Consider the following 22,569-nt stretch of genomic DNA (forward strand, 5'->3'; position numbering starts at 1 on the left):
AATGTCTCTATGTATAAGTTATCACCTATTCAAAGCAACAGACAGCATACTGAATGTACCAGACATTTACAAATTGGCCAAAAGTAAATTTTATATGAGCCTATGCCAAAAAATAAAGGTTTTCAAATGAAGTGAGGCCTTATATGAAATGTAATATTTTCCACCTACCACAGTTTTCTGAAGTTATTAATTAATAATAAAACCTTCTACATATTATACATGTACTTTTAATGGAAATATAAGTTTCAAATAGCATAACACATGTGGAAGAGATGGTCTTAAGCAATGTCAATCTTAAAAAAACAGGTTGTCAATTTAGGCCGTTCCCCATATTTGCACATTCAAAAGCATATAAATGATACATGTACAGAAGATGGAAATATGCTTCTTTTTGCTCAAATCTTTACTAAGATACGATGAAACATGAATATAAAAAAGAAGATGTGGTATGATTGCCGATGAGACAACTCTCCACAAGAGACCAAATGACACAGAAATTAACAACTATAGGTCACCGTATGGCCTCCAACAATGAGCCAAGCCCATACGGCATAGTCAGCTATAAAAGGCCCCGAAATGACAATGAAAAACATTTCAAACGAGAAAACTAACGGCCTGGATGTAACAAGACTGTTGCTTTCAACTTTATATGTAGACAGTATGGTCTGATGCAAAGTTTATTCACTCTAATTTTTAAAACCGGTATGGAATTTCCGCCTCAACAGGCCAATATTTTAACCACTAGCTATCAAACAGAAGAAAATAAAGGTAGCCCGTTAAACAGACAAGGTAAAACAACCAATAATTAGTGCTTTTGATACAGATTTATTGAAATCTGCTAAAAGGAATTCAACTTGTATCTGCATAGAACCTCATTTTTCACTTTCTTTATTCTGACCGTTAGACTAAGACCATTAAAACAGCACATTTTGCACTCTCATTCTGATTTTATCTCCGTTTTTGTGTTCAGAGTTTAATGATGAGTTAAATAATACCCCAAACACAAAAAGAAAATCAGAAAAACCTGTCAGAGAGAAAGTAAGCATTTTACTTTTGTAAAAATATTGAAACAACTGAAAAAATTCAATTTTGGGCATGTAAGCTGTAACGTCAGTTTTTTACGAAATTCCTATCAAATAAAAGTGTAAATCATTTATTCTTTTGTAGTTTGACAAATAAATACCAGTAGATCATTCAGGGAAGTTGTCAAAATGCAAATTCAATATCTCCTGAAATGCACCTCTTAGACCACAGACCACAATTAAATTCCTCTATTAGTTCTTTATAACGTTTTGTCTCATTAAAAAAAATGCATCGAATCTTTTTGTGAAATATTTTGTGTGTGTAAAGTACAGAACTAGTCCACAAATATATCCAACATTCAGAAAGATTGATCTCATTCCTCTTACAAATTAAGCCAATACACGTCCATACCCCTTTGGACAAGTCAAGAGATGTTCCGAAAACTGTAAATATGACCTTTTTGCACCTGGCCTAATCACTCTTTCCATATCTAAATCAGTTAAAATAGAAAATCCACAAATTTATTTCACCTCTCTTCTTTCATTTCCAACCCCCCAAAAAACTAAGAAATGAATGAGAAAGGGAAAGAAAAAATTGAAGAAAAAATACACTTTAATTAAAAGGAACTATATTTGTGGTCAACAAAAAGCGGGGTCTATAATTGTGGTCTTGAGTCAGACTAAAACGTCGTCACAGTTGGCAGGAATTTCGAACAAATAATAACAGTAATTCCTAATGTTCTTCTTATTTACTGTTCATATCCAGATAAAAATTAGTGAATATGATTTTTTGGAATTATGAACATAATACGTTGATAAGTATAAAATCGTGAAACTCCCCTTTAACTTTCTTGGATAAAACAAATACACCTGACAAATATCCCAAACACTAAATATTTTTGTCCTATTAATTATCGAATTCAGGGAAACGGTTGAAAAAAAGAAACATAATGTTCCCATGTACACCTTTAAAAATTGTAATACATCAAAACACAGTTGACTGTTTATAGTATCTGATAAATGAAGTTGACCACGAAAACTTAACCTTGATCACTGATTCCTGATATGAGGTAATGGTCAGCTGAAATCTATCTGATGACTATGTACTGATATTAAATCCAAATAGTATAGTCCTATCACTTGATAAGGGAAAACAAAATAATTGATAGAAAACTGCTCCACTTCCACTTGTATTTTAATCCATCTGATGAGTTAAGACTTTTTCGACTGATTTTTATAGTTCGTTCTTATGTTGTACTGTTATTCCACTGTCCCAGGTTAGGGGGAGGGTTGGGATCCCGCTTACATGTTTAACCCAGCCACATTCTGTATGTATGTGCCTGTCTCAAGTCAGGAGCCTGTAATTCAGTGGTTGTCGTTTGTTTATGTGTTACATATTTTTTTTCGTTCATTTTTTGTACATAAATTAGGCCGTTAGTTTTCTCCTTTGAATTGTTTTACATTGTCATTTCGGGGCCTTTTATAGCTGACTATGCGTATGGGCTTTGCTCATTGTTGAAGGCCGTACGGTGACCTATAGTTGTTAATTTCTGTGTCATTTGGTCTCTTGTGGAGAGTTGTCTCATTGGCAATCATACCACATCTTCTTTTTTTATATTCAGGCAAAGTTGACTTTATATAATTTTGACTATTATTTTAGGTCATGTTTGGTCATATAGCTCCTCGCGATCGTGTATTCGGGTTTCATTTTTTGGGTTTGAACTTTTCTGATGACGAGAAGTTAGAGATAGCGTATCAGGGGCACTACTTTTGTTATAGTTATGTTCATAAAAGAAAAGTTTACATAGTCGCTGCCATCCAATTAGCATCCCTATCTCACATTTTGTTTCTTCTGTAGCAGGCATAATAAAAACAAGAGGCTCCAATGAGCCTGTGTCGTTCACCTGATATTTTCGTAAATAATTGGTGCATGAAATAATGCAACCATTATACTGTTGCTTTAGTTCTAGAGATATAAGCCAAAAACTGCATTTCGCCTTTATGTTCTATTTTAAGCCATGTTGGTTGGCAGGCGGGGTCTTAGGACACATTTTGTAAACAAGGTATCCTAAAGATGATTTGTCTTAGTAGATTCAGAGAGGAGATTTGTGTTCATAGTTACAAAAATTTAAAAAAAATTGTAAAAGTTGAATTTAAAGGGCAATAAGTCCCAAAGGGGTCATCTGACAATTTTTGTCATGTTGACTTATTTGTAGATCTCACTTTTCTGAACATTACTGCTGTTTACAGTTACATTGTAATCTTTATCTATAACAATATTGAAGATAATATTAAAAAAAAATGCGAGATATCCTTAGAAGTACCATTTCAGGGGCAGCAATCTGACAACAGGTTATCCGATTCATCTGAAAATTTCAGGGCAGATGAATCTTAACCAAATGAACAGTTATATGCATTGTCATATTTGCTCTAAATGCCTTAGTTTCAGAGACATAAAGCAACAATTCCAGATCACTCAATTCTTTCATGTAGTCTTTCAATTAGTGAATATACAAGCAATTACAGTGAGAATGGTAAAGACAGTAATGCATGTTCAAACAAACGCAATATGAAATATGTAATGTTCCGAATAATATTTTCGCAAATCAATGATATGTTATTGAACAAATGGAAAATTGTCAAAATGTTTAAAACGAAATCGATTGATTATACGGAAACTTTGTATCTGTACTAAATAGTGAAATGGATAATTATTTATCCTTTAAAAATATCGGAGGAAATGTAACAAAAAAACTGAGAAAACAAATACAAAAACCATATTGGAATGCTGAGTTTAAAGAGCTACTTTCTAAGGGTAACCGATCTGAAAAGGATTATCTGAAATATAAAGGGTGTACATAGACACGGGAATTTCTCAGAATCACGTTTATCGGGAAAAAAAAAAATTTGACAAACGATTATGGCAGTGTGAACGCATCGATCTGTGACAGAATTAAGACTTTAAATGAATCAAATCCGAAGGAATTTTGGAGAGAAATCGTAAAAGCTAGGGCCGCCAAAGCATAGATATTGACAGTTTCCGTATAGAGGATGGAAGCTTCTCTACAGACCAGGAAACAATCCTCAAAAGATGGAAACGCGAATATTACAAACTATCTAAATTAGACACTACACTGGTAAACGATACATTCATTTACAATTTTTGACGCTTTTTTTGAGCGAAATAACACACTCTGTAACGAACAGAAATGATTCAGAAAAATGAGATCCTGTTTAGACCACATTTATACACTGTGCACCATTTTAAGAAACAGAAAGCTAATGAAACTTGACACACACATATATTTTATAGACTTTAGCAAAACGTTCGATTCTGTTAACCATACCTACCTCTGGCATAAACTTGTCAAAGCGGGAGTTTATGGAAATATGCTGAGAACAATCTAAAGCATGTATACAAATCTACAAAGCTGTGCTAGACTAAACGGTACTCTAACATATTGGTTTTCGGTCGAAACTGGTGTTCGTCAAGAAGAATGTTGGCTCCAACATTATTCGCACTATTCATCAACGACTTAACTACAGATATAAATGCTTTGAATTGTGGGATCTGTCTAGATACTGACTTTGAAATCAGTACATTTCTTTATGCTGACGATATTGTAATTATGTCGGATACAGAAAACGGATTGCAAAAACAATTGGCAGCACTAAATAACTGGTATATGAAATGGAGCTTGCAAGTGAACTGTGACAAAACTAAAGTTATGCACATTAGACAAAAGTCATTTCCGCGCTCAGACAGAGTATTTAAGATGGGGAAAAAAGTTATCGAATACACACCAAGATATCGATACCTAGAACTAACAATATCTGAAACTCTAGAATATAACGAGTGCGTTAATGAACTCATCACAGCTAGTAGTAGAGCACTTGGTGCCTTATCATCAAAATATTTTCTGGTGTATGGTTTTGATTGCGAAACATACGAAAAGTATTTGCAAGTACATTTATCCCAATCATGGACTATGCAACAGGTGTCTGGGGTTACAAGCCTTACGATATTAATGAAAGACTCAAATACAGAGCAATCAGGACATCTATGGGAGTTGGGAAATGTAGTTCGATTTCGGCTATTTGTGGTGACATGGATGGGACTCCTGCATATATCCGTCCCCACTGTAACATGATAAGACTTTGGCATAGAATAGCAAGTATGCACGCAAGTCGAATTCCAAATCGTATTCAATGGGATTCAACTGTATCAGAAAGATATAGGAAAACATGGTACAACGAGCTAAAATCAGTGATGGAAAAATGTGAATTTTTGGAAATGTTGAACAATAATTACACCAATGGACTTTAAAGTTAGCGTAAAGTTTATTGCCAACTATTCAGAACTTTTGTTCCGTCAAAAGCATCACGAAAATGGAAACTGGATGTTATGAACATGCCAAAATTGCGAACTTTAAACTTAAAACAAACTTTGAAACACAGCAGTACATATCCACTAATATGACACGACAACAGAGATCGACTTAAACCAGAATGCGTAGTGGACCTTTTCCGTTTGAATTAGAACTTGGGCGTTATCGCAGTATCCCGTCAAATAGACGTTTTTGTACAGTTTGTAATGCCAATTTATCCGTTGAGGACGAACACCATGTTTTAGTTCAATGTCCTTTATATTTGTGTGAAAGAAACAATGCCTTTGCTGACAATATATTCAAGATTTCAAAAATCAGAGCTCAATTACTTTCATATCACGACATATAAATAATCTTGTTTGAAAATGTTCTTGAAGTATAAATATCATATTTTTAATATTAGCGCTAATTATAGATATTAATTGACAGTGCCTCGTAAGCCTTTGATGGCTGGATAATTGACTTTGTATTAATGTATGTAAAAGTATAATATCATGTTGCACTATATATAAAGTTATATATATTAGCCAAACACTCCGTTTTACCGCCATTTTCTATTTTTAGCCATGTCATCCATGATAGTTGACAGACGGGGTCATCGGACACATATTTAAAATTTAATACCCCGATGATGATTGTGGTCACGTTTGTTGAATGTGTCTATGCAGTTTAAGAGGAGACGATTACGAAATAAAATTAACAATTGACCATAAAGGACAAACACTCCTCAGGGGGTCAACTTAAATTTTTTTTCATGTTTACTTAAACAGCAAAATGTCCTTAAAATTCATGATTGTCTGATTCGTCTATAAATTTTAGGGTAGATAGATCTAATCCTGATGAACATTTTTACTCTTAATGCTTCAGTTTCAGAAATATATCTGCCAAAAACTTTATTTTACCCTAAGTTCTATTTTTAACCGTGGCAGCCATGTTGGTGGGCAGGCGGGGCTGTCGATCACATTTGTAAAACTAAACACCAAAAGGAAGATTGTGGCCAAGTTTGTTTAAATCTAACCCAGTAAATTCAGAGGAGAAGATTTTTTTTAAAGTTAAATGTCAAGTAATAAAAATACTACCATGTCAGGAAGGGTCCTTCTTTTTTGACATGATAAAAAAACAAATCTGCTCTTTGGTCGGATCGTTGGTTTCTTGACATATTCCTCATGTTCATTCCTATTTCAAATTGAGGATTCAGGTATAATCAAAATGCCGTACATTTTTTATCGACAACATGTATGTTGAGTCTGGTGGATTGATATTTCAGGATACAGTCAGTTTTCACATATGTATTAATTGTACATCATCATTTGTCGGTTTTATTGTGTTCTAATACGAACCTTATTAAGCACAACAACAAATGAGGTATCTTTTGATATATGGATAATATCCTTTTATCCAATTAAAAAAAAATTTAAATGGTGCTTTCATTTCACATAGCCAAGTGAATTTCAATTTGAGGATACAACCTAAAGAAGAGGTATGACTCCAAAAGCTTGAGAAACAATAACATACTACACACTGTAGAAATATAATTACATGACTGTGTACTTGAAATCAGAGAGAATGACATTTCCTATTTCTTTAATTTACAAGTGAACTATATACAAAAGTATACATTTAATACTTTATCGTTGTTTGATCTCACGTATTACATTTAATTCATTTCAATAACATGTGATAGTAAATGATTCGTAAATGATAATAATGACATACAATTCTTTCTGTGAATTGTTTTCAAAACATTTTGTTTATGATTACAGGCATTTAATCTTTAAAATATTGTCTTATCCTAGAATCTAAAGTAGTTGCACTTATCAAGATCAATTAAGGGATGGCGTATGATTGAAAAATTGATATGGATTAGATAAAATTACATTGTCTTCTGTGTATATATTTGTAAAACCAATATTAGAAATCGACCTTGACATCAATGTTCAGTGTGTAATGACTGCCACGCCTACATATCATATGGGTACATTATTATCAAAATTGGTTATGAACATGAAACTAAGGTGAACAGTTGGTGGTATACAATTAAAATGTTCAAGTAAAATACACATCTTCTATTGTGTTATTACATGTATATGCAACTTATTGGAAATTATTTTCCATCTTGAAATTTAGAGGGATGATAGAATACTACACAATTAACAGATAGTATATTCCTTCTTATACCTACACAGAAGGAATGACAGGGAGAATTCAGTTTTTCAAAATAATGTAATTATGTTAGTCCTGACTTAGTATATGCACTTTTAAAAGAACCGAATGCTTCTTAAAATGTTAATCGACAAACCTTGCCAGAAAGCTTGTTCTGTCTTCCCTCTTCTAGGCAGAATCCCGACATCACTACAGACTACAGTTTCTATTAGTTCAATGTCTTCTTTTGTTTTAACTTTCTGTAAAGTTTTCATAAGTAGCCACTCCGCCAACTCTGATCTTTTCATTTTTGCTCCCAAAGTCTCAACATCTTTTTCACAAAGAAGTTTGTGTTCAAGGAATTGCTTTTTCCATGTAGTAGCATTGCTATTTTCCTTTAGAAAAATCCAGTTTTCTACTAAACTTTGCGACGCTTTGCTTTGTGCCGTTTGTAATTCTGATTTCGAATCTAATAAAAAAGAAATTTATACTTGTATCAATAACAACATATATCAATAAACCAATATTGATCTCATCTCATTTTGACTTTAATAACTCATAAAAGAACAAGTACTTGTTAGATCAATTTAAGTTTTCCAATAAATTTACATACATTTTGAAGGCGATCAATTTTTTGCTTTTCAGATAATTTGCTTGCAGTCATTTAATATTTGTTCAGTCTATATCCAGACTGTTCAGTACTTGTAATTAACCTGAACACATCAACAACGTAATGAGTTGTCTAAAATGCTATTGAACAGTACTGAATTGACTAAAAGTATATTGCCTGGAATCATAGCAATAACAAAACACTTACAACTTGCGAATAGTCAACCATCCTTGCTATAAAATACTTTGTTTTTAACTTTTTATATGTGCTGGGATTTGTATTTGTTAATGTAAGCGGGATCACTCAAAACTACTATTTATAAACCAAACAAATACAATGTAATATAAATACTTGGTGATATATATATATATATATATATATATAGATTGCCTAACAATGTAATTTTAACACACTATTTAGTATGTAAATATAAGAATGTTTAAAATATTTACAAAATGATGAAAATAAACGCAATATTTCGCTAGACTAACTAGCTTTATCAAGCGTGCATCTATCCAGGTGAAATCGGATGTAGATGATAAGAAACTTTTGCAGCTCAATGTATATGTTGCACTTGAATTTAGCTGCCTTGAAAATAATACATAATTTGGATGAAGTTCAAGATTTTTACAAAATTGGTAGTTGAAGTTATCAACGTCCATTGGCCAATATTACAGGATAAAAAGGACGATGCTGTGTACTAAATTATTCTTTATCTTTCCTGTATCTTTTCTCATCTTTTTCGTTAAGACCATCAGGTTCTAAAGTGTGGAGTTGGTGGATATATATATATATATGCACACGTATAAAAATTGGTGATATATATATATATATATATGCACAAGTATAAAAATTGCGGTTTTTATCCAACGCAATCATAGGTTTGAACGTTGATTTCAATTTAGACTTGTTTATATTTATTTCGGTTGGGCTTGTATTATATTTTCCCTCCTGTTTATATAACCCGTTCATCCTTTTTGACTCTTTAGAATTCAAGAGTCTATCCTAAATTGAGGTAAATTAAATGGCCTTCCAAATACTTTTCGATCCCTAACATCACTAAAGAGACATTAATTGTCGAAATCCGGATATGGTGTAAATAAATTTAGCACCTCATGTTGTGGTTTACAATCTTTGCCGCACGTTTATTGTTTTCTACTTGGTATTATATTAATATAGAGATCAATTTTGTTACACCTTGTGATCAATTTATTTGGCAATCGTTAATGGCAGTCAGCAGGGTTTAAGAACATCAGTTGTTCGACCTGTTAGTCAAATGCGTTTTGTTAAAATATATTTTTTCACTCTTTTGGTCTTTTGGAAAAGGTTGTTTGTGCTGTATTTAGACGTTTCAAATCTATGATTGCGTTAGTTAAAAACCTTAATTCTAAAACATAGTTTCTGAATTTCAATGCTGTAATACGATTTCTAATTGCCTTCGTACATGTTAAAGCCTTTTCCGTTCAAACGGTTTATTTTATTTCATTATATTGCTATTTTATTTGTATTGTATCAGAAGCCTGATCATAACAACATAAATATGAAATTTAAAAACAAAACGTAAAATGAATTTAGTTGAAGGATTATTGGCAGAACATGTGCAAAACCAAGCAACCAGCAGGATCTCTATTGCCCTTATTTAAAATTGTTTGAAAGTAGCGCAAAACAAGCATGATTCAATTGTGATCATTATTTAAAAAATATAATGTCACTAACTATATTAAGCCTCAATTTACCAACTAAATTCGAAAGGGATTTGTAAAATCTATAAACGCATTCTTTATCAGCAATTAGTTTTAGCGATGTTAAAGGATAAACTGTGCATAATAAAGGTATAAGGTCATTCACTGCAAAACGCACAAAGCTTTGCTATCGCTTTGGATGAATGACACCGATAATTCCACGTGTTAACATGTTCTCTTTGTAAGACATCGTATGTAGGTGAACCAAAGCTTTTATAAACATATGTTCTAATGTGCATTGATCATCATCAGGAGCAAAAATATAACTGTTCAAAATCTTTTTTTAAAGAAACGTTGATTTGCAAACGGCACATTTGAATTTTTGAAATGAAGAAATGAATGTTGACTATGATACCACAATGAGATGAAAATAAAGAAATCATTATCACACTATTAAATACTGTGGATTCATTTATTTTCGTTGGTACCAATTTTCGTGTATGGAGGAAAGGTTGCATTTTCTTGGACATTTAATTTCGTTGTTATTGCAAAGTCTGCATACAAACCTTCAGAACATTTGTAATTCGTTGAACATTTAAATTTTTGGTTCCCAGGTACCCCCGAAATCCTCGACAATTGATATCCAACGAATATTAAAGAATCCTCAGTAGTATAGCCAACAACTTTAACATTGAATTATAAGTAATACTGATTGTTTGACATCACACAATTATTTTACAACACTTTTTGATCCCCGTACCATTCATGTTGGTGCAAACATTATTTTCCTTCATACACATATAAAAACCAGCAACATTTGCAACTGGATAACTTTATGCACTATACAAATCTATATATTCCTTTTTCTGCAAAGGTATCCTATCATTTAAATTCTACACATACGATTTAAAACGATTTGTTTTATATCCTATTGTTTTGTTTGACATTTTAAAAATCATCAAACATGAGTTAGTCATGATTCCCTTTTCAAAGTGGTATGAAACCGAGAGAGCTTAACTATTTTCATGTTGAGTACATGAGTGGTTTCGCAAAACCTGCTTTAATTATGTACATTGAAATGTAAGAATGATATAATGACAACTAAAAACTTAAAAATGGTTCTTACCATCTATTACCAGTGTATCAACGCCGTCCTCAATATCAGTTGTTCCAGTACAATACGCAAGTGGATCGATGAATTCTTTATCTGAACCTCCATGTGATTTTGGTTTTCCTTTAAAACAAAATCAGGTTATGATTATAGAGGACCATTTAATTGCCTCGATTACTTTTAGGTTCAAAATGAAAACTATAGCTGCATCAATGTACGTACTTAGTTCAGCTATTTGAATAAACTGAAACAAACAAATTGTACGCTTATACTAAGACTCCGGTAAATAAAGTCCATACAGTGTGAGCATACAAGAACATAACATATAAACTGAGTTATATAAACGACATACTATGGAGCCGATGGTATCCATACCTTAAAACAGAAATTGACAGAATCGAGCTGGCTCAAAGAAGAGGAGCACTTTGTGTACCAAACAAACACAGAATCCACTCCAGTGTTAGCACGATGTTCTAACTCCTTAAATGGACATCTATAGGGCAAAGAAGAAAAGTACCAAAACTCACTATGCTCTACAAAAACAAAAACACAAAAAAGTGGCCATATCAAAGAAAGATTGTCTAATACCAGCAAAAAGACTGTCTAGGAACATGCATAACAAATACTTCCAACTACCATCGGCCAATAGTGATTATCTTTAAAACTCTTTCTTCCCAAAAACTACCCGGGATTGGAACGCTCTCCCTCTAGGTGTAATACCACCATTGATTTTCCCCTATTAGTCTTTGTTAAATTTGCACTTTTCAAAAAATTGTGCATAATTTATCTTTGTTTCAAATAAAAAAAATACTTGGCATGAGTAAAGTTTTATCCTGTCCAGTACTATAGAAAAATTTCACATAACATTTCATTTCATATAAGAAAATAACCATCACTGGGTTATACGAGATGCAAGCAATCATTGAAACGAATCATTGAAAAGAACACCATCAACCTTATCTAAAATAGAAATTAGAGAACTCTGCACGATGAATTTTCTTTTCGTCTTTAAGGAAGTCCTGTCTGAAATCTACTTCAATCGGAAACCACACAAAATAGGCCAGCTGTGCTTAAATAATTAAAATTGTTTTTGTTCATTTCTAAATATACATGGATCTGTTATCTCAGATTAGTCCTCCAGAATAAGTTTGGGAATATGTTTTTCTGTGTAGTTTTTTTTCCAAATTACAAAAATAGTTACTTCCCTTTCCCCCTCTACTTGCCATCTTGCCTTTGCTCTTGTAATTATCCCTTTGACATTTTTCCCCTTATTATTCTTAATTCTAGTTACAATTCTTCCCTTTCTTGGTGTACCGATGACAAGTTATTCTCTTTGAGGTTTTTAATCTAATAATAATATCTTATATAATAATTCTTTTTCTTTTTTATTTTGTTCCTTCTTCTGAAATGACGAAAATGAGATTGCAGATCCGCGAACTTTCATCTTAATCATATCCCATAAAAGCTGACAGCTTATATTAAACTGTTTATCCTCTGTCTCAATATCCATAGATGGATCAGACTCATATTCTTCGATGACAATTTTGATGTCCCCTTTAACTTTGTCAATAAATTCAGTTTCCCTCAAAAGACTTATCAAATTTTCATGTACCCGTCCTTCTAATCTGGTTTGAACATTTTAAATTAATAAGTACCGGAGAATGATCCGATCTATAACTTATCCCTATATCTGATGAAATTACAAATGCTTCTATATCAGAGGTAATCATGAAGTAGTCCAAACGACTTTGTTTGCGATTTGGACCCCGCCATGAGTACATCTTTTCAAAAGGGTGTTGCAGGCACAATATATATAATAAATCGAGGTCATGAATTACCTCATGTATCTTGGCTTTTAACTAGGGGTTATTTTCATTTCTATAATATAATGTGTCCATCTCATAATCTTGAACAACATTTCAATCTCCCACCACTACAATTGACTAATTGCCATAGTTGGATATTTTGTTTTTCATGTTCTCAAAAAAGACTGGTTCATTATTATTCGGTCCATATATTGCTGCCAAAGTTTTACGGTAATCCTGAATGGTGATATCTAATATAATAAAATTACCAGACAAATCTATCGTTTCCCCATGGATTTTAAATTCAAAAAGTATTTCTTAAAAGACTAGCTACCCCTCTAATTTTACTAGAATAAGAGCTAAATTTCCCCACATATACCCATTCATGCAGCCATTGTTTTTCTTTTTCAGATGTGCTATGGGTGTCAACTAATATAATTATATCATAAGTCCTTATATTTTGTAAATATATCAATTCTTTTGACTGTTTCTGATAAACCCCTGCAGTTTACACTATCAATAGTTATAGTCGACATAATATAATCAAGTGGTTAAACAAGAATAGCTTAAATAATAATAAATATAAATATCTATAAGCCCAATATATCCAAGCAGTATTAACAAAACATACACATTTGCATATATATGTAAAAGTGTTTTCACAATGTTTAAATTTTTTACTAAGAGTTACCCCAACCCCTAAAAACTTTGGTCGAGAGCATCATAGTATAAATAAAATGAGCAAATAATTTTTGTGCTAAAGTAAAACTAAAAGATATATAAAAAACGTTCTGTGAAACTTCATTTTGTACTTCGATTTGCATGTTTTGATTTTTAAATTCGTGTATTGTTTGTTTTTAAGAGAAGACATACCAAAGAATAGCATATACTAATAATAGTCAACATGCTAAATAATAATCAACATGCTGAATAAAAGAAAATAAAGTAACGAAAAAAGAAACAAATAACGTAAGCACAACAACAACACATCATATTTACCAACACACATACATGTATATATACAATTGTAAACAAAAACACATAAAAATATACACATACACATGCACCCCTACATCCTGATACAAGACCAACCATCTATATATACAAATGAATCAATATTGCTGACCCCATCTTAACAGAACATGAACATCTCTCATTTCAGTGTTATTTATCCAGAATGATACTAGCACTTAGACATTTATTAGTTGCAGGACCAATTTTCGTTTTTTTTTAAACAGGTCTAGCGATTTCTTTGTTAAGTGCCAGTTAAATTATTCATTCATCATCTTTTTCAACCCATCATTCAAACTTAAATGAATAATGAACCAAATGTTTGATTTGATTTGTTAGGTTCTCTGAGCTTGCTTGATAATTTCAACTGGATTTCAATTATATATCAATTAATATCAAGTAAACGTCTTAATAAGACTGGGGCCGCGGTGGCCGAGTGGTCTAAGTAGTTACTACTGTAATCACTAGCCAGTTAACACTGAGGTTGTGAGTTCGAACCCCGCTCGTGCGGGTGCACTCGACTCCAATCTTAATTGACTAAGATTGTCAGTTTTCCTATCGAAGGTCGGTGGTTTTCTCCGGGCGCACCGGCTTCCTTTACCAATAAAAACTGGCCGCCACGAAATAGCCCAAAAGCGGTGCTTAAAAGTGGCGTTAAAACACCAAAAATCAAAATCAAATCTTAACAAGACTGAATATCCCATGACGTTTTGTCCGAAATATGTATGAAATGTTTGCCACTGGACGTTACTCAAATTGTACCATTCAGAAAATTATTCCTTCCCGAACTTAAAAAATAAATATTAAAACATAACTTTTTTTGTTTTTATTTTGTTTTGTTTAATTTACCCGGAAAATATAAATTTGGTATAGATCAAATATTTCACGTACTAGCATACCTGCTACCAAATATAAACTTATAATTTAGAATGAATATTTTAACAAATAAAGTCGAGTCATATCATTTCAAATTGTTCACAATGCGCATCATTAAAGGGAAGTATCTGGGAGTATAAATTCGATTAGGTCTGGGAACACAGTTACACGTACCGGCCTTTGATTTGCGTCGTCTACAAATAAAGTCGTTTCTATGAACAGTGTATTAGTTATTTTTTTTCATACCCCTGCAAAATTTATTTCTTAATGTTTATGCATCAAATAGCAGGAAGAGGGATAAAATGACAATGTAAAAAAAATTTGGTCGTGAAGTGTAAGGCAAAGTAGTGATTTGGTCAGCTACTATTACAGGTCAACTTCGAAACCATTCCGGCAAAAGTTAACTTTAATTTTGACAATTTCAATCGAACTAGACCTAATCTAAATTTCCCTTTTGTCTTTTGCTTCATATCTGAAAATCGTTATACATTTCAAATTTATTTTTGATTAAAGAAGGTATCTCCCTCATGCAAATTTAAAGCTTTGATTCCTTTTCCTGGTTTGAATTACATTTGGTTGTATCCTCTCTTTAACATTTTTAAAGGGCTGAAAATTTTCATTTATTTTTGCTACGGCATCTTGTCGAAGTGCGAATCTATTGTAGTAAAATTGGTACTATAATCATGTTAATGTTATTAAAATTATAATTATAATCACAAATTGAGAAAATGTAGACGAATTTTGAATATTGATATGGATTCAGAATAAGATTAAAATCCAGTTAGTTAAAACAGATGGACAGCAATGTTTAACATTGAGTACATTTAAAAGTTTACGATATAATGTGTCCAAATTTGTGTATCATTATTGATGCTTTTCTGTCTTTGTTCTGATTTTTTGCTTTTTTATAATTTTTAACTTAGTCTTTGATTTAGATTTCCCGCTTTTGTAATTCAACCGCCACTGATGATTTTTATATTGACAAAACACGCGTTTGTCATACCAAATTGTATCTAAAATGAGTTTTTATCTTCATAAGGCCCAACATTTGAAAGCCATGGATGTATAATTTACGAACCAAGATAAAACTTTCATGACTAAATGAGACATAAAACAATCCATTTGAAGTCATGTTTCCAGGAAGAAGCTGAAACCTTAGTTTCTTAAGGTTTATCAATTAATGATCGGTCAATTTAAGAACGATAAATTATGAATATTGTAAGTACTAAAGCACTGACTACTGAGATAAGGATACCAATGGGAACTAATAGTCCACAATGGAGAAGAGAATGGAAATAAGGAATGTGTCAACGACAACAATCCAACCAAATAGCAGAAAACAGCCATCAAGTATCTTAACTGAATATCAAGCTGTTGCATTTTCCGCAGCGAGCAAATTTTGACTTTTGGCAACATTTTTAAAATTAATTTTCTTGTTGTAATCCTGTTAGAAGTTGCACTGTGTAATTTATTTTTCGATCGAAACCAAAATTGTAAGAACCAGGAAAGTGGTTTAAGATACACATTAGCATAGTTCAACTATTTTGCAAATCAATTAGAACTAGAAAAGATATAGGAAGATGTGGTATGAGTGCCAATGAGACAACTCTCCATCCAAGTTACAATTTATAAAAGTAAACCATTATAGGTCAAGGTACGGCCTTCAACACGGAGCATTGGCTCACACCGAACAGCAAGCTGTAAAGGGCCCCAAAAAATTACTAGTGTAAAACCATTCAAACGGGAAAACCAACGGTCTAATCTATATAATAACGAGAAACGAGAAACACGTATGAACTACATAAACAGACGACAACTACTGTAATCAAATTCCTGACTTAGGACAGGTGCAAACATTTGCAGCGAAATTAAACGTTTTGATGGTACCAAACCATCTCCCTTTTCTGAAACAATAGTATAACATCACAACATAGAAAAACACACTAAAATATATCAATTGGAAGGCTTAACTCAATCAAAAAACGTAAATAAACATACAATGAACGAATAAATTCGACACGAGACACCTGAATGCAAATACACAGTTAATAAAAAATTACAAGGGATAAATAATTAAAGTCAAAAGTAAATAAACAGGTTTAAACAAAGTTAAAGTATGATATCACTGTGAAATGTCAATTAATCTTTAGAAAATCATCACTTTTGAAGAAACCTGTGTCATATTATACACAGGTAAATGAAAATAATTGTGTTGTTAAGTATACTTCTTCTTCTGTGTGTATAAAATCTTCCGTTTAGGAATACCAAGAAATTTCTTTAATATCAATAAAACTAATCTAACACTTGGTACATATGGGGTGAATATCAACAATAAAACTATACAATTAGTGCTAGATAAAACTTCCTGTACAGGTCCAAGAACAGCATCTTAGGAAAAATGAAATAATTTTGATGTTCATAGTAAGAAGAAGTGAAAATATGTATGATACCAAATAATCAAAGCTGGTATATAGACAAGATCCATGTTAACATTAAATAACAAAAAAGCATTTTTATCTTAAGCAAGGATACTGCAAATAGGAGACTTACAGCTAAAAATGAAAACGGAAAATATCAGTATTCCTGAAAAAATACTTACAATATAGCTAAATGATCTATATAATTGCTGAATAAGAGACAGGTTTGATGGTTTATATTGTTGTGGACAATACCAATGTATTTAATGTATCTGTAGTTAAAAATAATATCTAATATAATTTTGCTTACCAAACGACAACCCTCGACGATAAGGTGTTTCTAACATTGCATTTCCACTGCGATGCTGAACTATTTAAAAAAAAAAAGTCACATTAACGGTAAAAACTATTATATGTGTTAGATAACATCAAGATGCTCCGATTTTCTTATCGCACATCTAGTGAAAATATGTTATTTTCACATTTATTGTTTTCCTTTATTGCCATCAGTTATGTTTGCCTATTTGTTGACATGATTTAGTGGAATGTTGTAGGTCTTGCAATGATTATCATTTTACTCTTCACAATTTTTCTCTACGGTCTAAGTATGTTAGTGTATTCGTTTTTTGTTTTGAAATATCAAAAACATTTCCGTTTTTTTTTTTTTTTTTATTTTGAGAAATCAACAATGAAAAACAAAAACACTTTTTACTTTCGTTTTTTTCCCCATGAAATCAAAAAGGGAAACTGAAAACACTCTAGCATTTCTCAATTTTTTTGTTGTTGTTTGTTTTTAGAGAAAAACATATATAAAGGAATTGTTGACAAGATTTGAGCGTGATTTGATGATCTTATTGTACTTAACTGATTTCCTTTTCGGTTTTTAACTGTCTAATTAAGTTTGTGCAGAAACTTTTGATTAAATTTAAACTTGAAAGGGCAATAACTTATTAAAGGAGTACTATAGTCTGTTGACAATTTCGTCCACGTTGACTTATCTGAAGATCATTTGATGCTTGGCATATTTTTCTTAATTTACACCTCCATATGTATAATGATTTCTGCAAAAAACCGAAATAATGGATAAAATTATCTTTCAACTGCTGTAAACGGTCAATTGACATTTTCGATTAGGTCGACTTATTTGTAATTATAATTAACCCCTGTGATATAATTTTAGTAACCGCTGACATCTTTTATTGATCAAATCCATGTATGTTTATTTATTTTTGAACTAAATATCCAAATAATTTTTGTAACATATTTCACAGAAGTTTCTGAAAGAAAATGAAATTCTGAATGGTTTACGACGACGGACAACAACATCGAACGCTAAGTGATGGAGAAAGTTCAGATGGCTTTTTGTGCAAGATTAGAATGTTCATCTTAAGCAAGGATACTGCAAATAGGAGACTTACAGCTAAAAATGAAAACGGAAAAGATCAGTATTCCTGACAAAATACTTACAATATAGCTAAATGATCTATATAATTGCTGAATAAGAGACAGGTTTGATAGTTTATATTGTTGTGGACAATACCAATGTATTTAATGTATTTGTAGTTAAAAATAATATCTAATATAGTTCTGCTTACCAAACGAAAACCCTCGACGATAAGGTGTTTCTAACATTGCATTTCCACTGCGACTCGGAACTATTTTAAAAAAAATGTCACATTAACGGTAAAAACTATTATATGTGTTAGATAACATCAAGATGCTCCCATTTCCTTATCGCACATATAGTGAAAATATGTTATTTTCACATTTATTGCCATCAGTTATGTTTGCCTATTTGTTGACATGATTTAGTGGCATGTTGTAGGTCTTGCAATGATTATCATTTTACTCTTCACAATTTTTCTCTAAGGTCTAAGTATGTTAGTGTATTCGTTTTTTGTTTTGAAATATCAAAAACATTTCCGTTTTTTATTATTTTTTTTTTTTATTTTGAAAAATCAACAATGAAAAACAAAAACACTTTTTACTTTCGTTTTTTCCCCATGAAATCAAAAAGGGAAACTGAAAACACTCTAGCATTTTTCAATTTTTTTGTTGTTGTTTGTTTTTTAGAGGAAAACATATATAAAGGATCTGTTGACAAGATTTGAGCGTGATTTGATGATCTTATTGTACTTAACTGAATTCCTTTTCGGTTTTTAACTGTCTAATTACGTTTGTGCAGAAACTTTTGATTAAATTTAAACTTGCAAGGGCAATAACTTATTAAAGGAGTACTATAGTCTGTTGACAATTTCGTCCACGTTGACTTATCTGAAGATCATTTGATGCCTAGCATATTTTTCTTAATTTACACCTCCATATGTATAATGATTTCTACAAAAAACCGAAATAATGGATAAAATTATCTTTCAACTGCTGTAAACGGTCAATTGACAGTTTCGATTAGGTCAACTTATTTGTAAATTATAATTAACCCCTGTGATATAATTTTAGTAACCGCTGACATCTTTTATTGATCAAATCCCTGTATGTTTATTTATTTTTGAACTAAATATCCAAATAATTTTGTAACATATTTCACAGAAGTTTCTGAAAAAAAATGAAATTCTGAATGGTTTACGACGACGGACAACAACATCGAACGCTAAGTGATGGAGAAAGTTCAGATGGCTTTGTGTGCAAGATTGGCAACAAATACAGAAGATCCGAGTATTGAAAAATTATCAATGTTTTAACTTTCTTGCAAAGAAAAAAAAAGTGAACACAATGCGTATATCATTGCGAAATAACTGTGTAGTTCGTCTGTTGTTGATTGTCATTGTTGATAATTACAATGTATATGGTTTTTCAGAAGTTATAACCACATATATAATGCTTTCATAAATAAAGGAACAGTAGTATACTGCTGTTCGAAAGTCATAAATCGATTGAGAGAAAACAAATCCGGGTTACAAACTAAACTGAGGTAAACATATCAACTATAAGAGGAAAACAACGAAACCACAGAAACACTAAAGTGCAACAAAAAACCAAAACGACAATGCAACACACACAGACACGAACTATAAGATAACAACTGCAATTTTCCTGACTTGGTACAGAACATTTTAATAACAAAAAATGGTTGGTTGAACCTGGTTTTGCGGCTTGCCAAACCTCCCGCTTGTATGGCATTGTTAAATATAACACTAAAATGATAAGATTACATGACAGTACTACAGTAGAAATAAATGCAAGAAAATTACGGACAGAGAAATACACAAATAAACATTACAGTAGGACATTTCGACATGCTAATTGTTATCACAGGTACCGGGCCTATAATCTAATACACCATACGCGCGCTTCGTCTACACAAGACCCATAAGCGACGCCCATATCAAAATAGTAAAGAAAGCCAAAAAAGTACAAAGTTGAAGAGGACCGATGACCCTTGCAAACAGTAAATTTATAAAAATGACTATTTAATTGATGTTCATGTCAACACCGCAGTCGATCTTGGATGACTGTTTTTTTTTTCAAACATAACATCTTCACTGTGATGCTGGACTATTGAAAAAAAATGGTTAAACGGTAGTTGTGCAATAACATTAACGGTACAAATTATTATGTTAAGAGGCTCCGAAGAGCCTATTGAAATATTTAACATAGCTTTTTCTACAGATTGGTGCAGTTCCAACCTTTTTCAGCAAGGTAAGCTATCCAGTCAGTTTGACGAATCAACGTTTACCTGCGACAGGGTTGAAAACAGCTCCGGCCGGTAATAGTTAAACAAGCAAGTTAACTTGAATAGCGGAGTTGGTCGTCGTATTAATTTTTTGACTGCCGAAAACTTTAGACACTACTAAAATCTGATCCGCTACTAAAACTTATTCGAAACAAGTTCAGCAATAAAACAAATCCCATTGAACCAGATTTCATCTGAAGTTATATTATGGCTGGTCTGCTCAACTCCAAGTTAACTTGTGACCAGGACCACCCTATATTGATTTACATAAATAAAAGGTTAATGGTAGTCTTTCTAGATAGAAAAAATAAAGTTTACCGTAATGTCCTCTTTTCATTCTAAATAAAGAATCGTCACCAAAGAATCAGCAGTTTTCATATCTCAACCTGGCTTGCAAAACAAAATGACTGCTTCAACCAAAACTGACCATACATGCTCTTACTTTGGAAAATGAACATTTTTACGGAAATGTTGTTTACATTGGCCGGAAATTTAGATACGATTCTGGTAAATTTATCGATCCTTTAAATTAACTTATTCTTAAAGGTTACCAATTCGACACTGTTATCAGAACATTAAATATAGTTTTTATTGGTAATTATATTGATTTTATTGTTATATACACATACACATTCTTAAATCTACAATCTGTCGATACTCGTATCTTGGCATTGCACAAGATTTTCTCTGACTGTTAATGACGTCTTTACACTTAATCCATTTGATGTTAGATGTGTAATGATTCATAATTAAGTCTTAGATACATGATTTTTTTTCAGTTAGTTGTTAGTGGCTTTGAACTAACTGTCAGTAACTGCGTCAGTACTTAGTGTCCTTTTGTTTTTGGGATATACAAGTATCCGGCCACGTTCACTTTGTGTTTTTGTTAGATGTATTTCTATTTGTATCAATCTGATGAGTTAAGCCTTTTTCAACTGATTTTTATAGTTCGTTCGTATGTTGTACTGTCATACCACTGTCCCAGGTAAGGGGAAGGGTTGGGATCCCGCTAACATGTAACCCCGCCACATTCTGTATGTATGTGCTGTCCCAAGTCAGGAGAATGTAAATCAGTTGTCGTTTGTTGATGTGTTACATATTTGTTTTTCATTCATTTTTTGTACATAAATTAGGCCGTTAGTTTTCTCGTTTGAATTGTTTTACATTTGTCATTTCGGTGCTTTTATAGCTGACTATGCGGTATGGGCTTTGTTCATTGTTGAAGGCTGTACAGTGACCTATAGGTGTTAGTTTCTGTGTCATTTGGTCTCTTGTGGAGAGTTGTCTCATTGGCAATGATACCACATTTTTTTTCATTTATAGCCGAATAATACATCAGTTATTAATTTTAAACCGAAATGGTTTGTATAACTTGGTATAAAATACATGACAGTATTTTTGGAAAATAATGCCTAAACAATTTTATCCACAACAATTATAAATGGAAGCATGCCTCCTTTTTGATCTTATTATTCAAAACATTGACTCGTCATTAAAAATCAGTAATTCATATTTCAAGCTGACTCGTATAGCAACAATATTTGACCGCATCAACCAAAACTGACCATAATTGCATATTGCTAAAAAAAATCTGTATATCCATAATAAATCAGTATTTTTTTGTTTCATACAAATGACAGCGATATTTGAACACAGTGTCTACAAAATTTTGTAAAGAAAGCCATCATGTCATTTTTATTAAAACATAATAATGAATCGTCACCAAAAATTAGTAGTTTGTATTTCTCGGATTGGGTCGTAAAAACAAATTTGACCACATCAATCAAAACGTTCTTATAAAATTCCAAATACCC

The 22,569-nt window shown here is 32.0% G+C and overlaps 1 protein-coding gene across 2 annotated transcripts in view; it reads right to left on the reverse strand.

Moving 5' to 3' along the window:
* Window positions 1–22,569, reverse strand: part of LOC127707340 (uncharacterized) — a 181,825-nt gene that overhangs the window by 86,273 nt on the left and 72,983 nt on the right. The window contains exons 1-4 of one of the 2 annotated variants that reach the window (XM_052211854.1): window positions 18,660–18,711; window positions 17,375–17,434; window positions 10,971–11,078; window positions 7,710–8,021 (exon numbers count right to left, since the gene is read on the reverse strand). In XM_052211854.1, the coding sequence (XP_052067814.1) occupies window positions 7,710–8,021; window positions 10,971–11,078; window positions 17,375–17,434; window positions 18,660–18,696 (517 nt within the window). In that variant the 5' untranslated portion in view covers window positions 18,697–18,711. Of the gene's footprint in view, window positions 1–7,709; window positions 8,022–10,970; window positions 11,079–17,374; window positions 17,435–18,659; window positions 18,712–22,569 lie in introns of those variants that run through there. The other variant, XM_052211853.1, reaches the window with a different exon arrangement.

The sequence above is a fragment of the Mytilus californianus genome, unplaced genomic scaffold (assembly GCF_021869535.1).
Source record: "Mytilus californianus isolate M0D057914Y unplaced genomic scaffold, xbMytCali1.0.p SCAF_65, whole genome shotgun sequence".
NCBI classification, from domain to species: domain Eukaryota; kingdom Metazoa; phylum Mollusca; class Bivalvia; order Mytilida; family Mytilidae; genus Mytilus; species Mytilus californianus.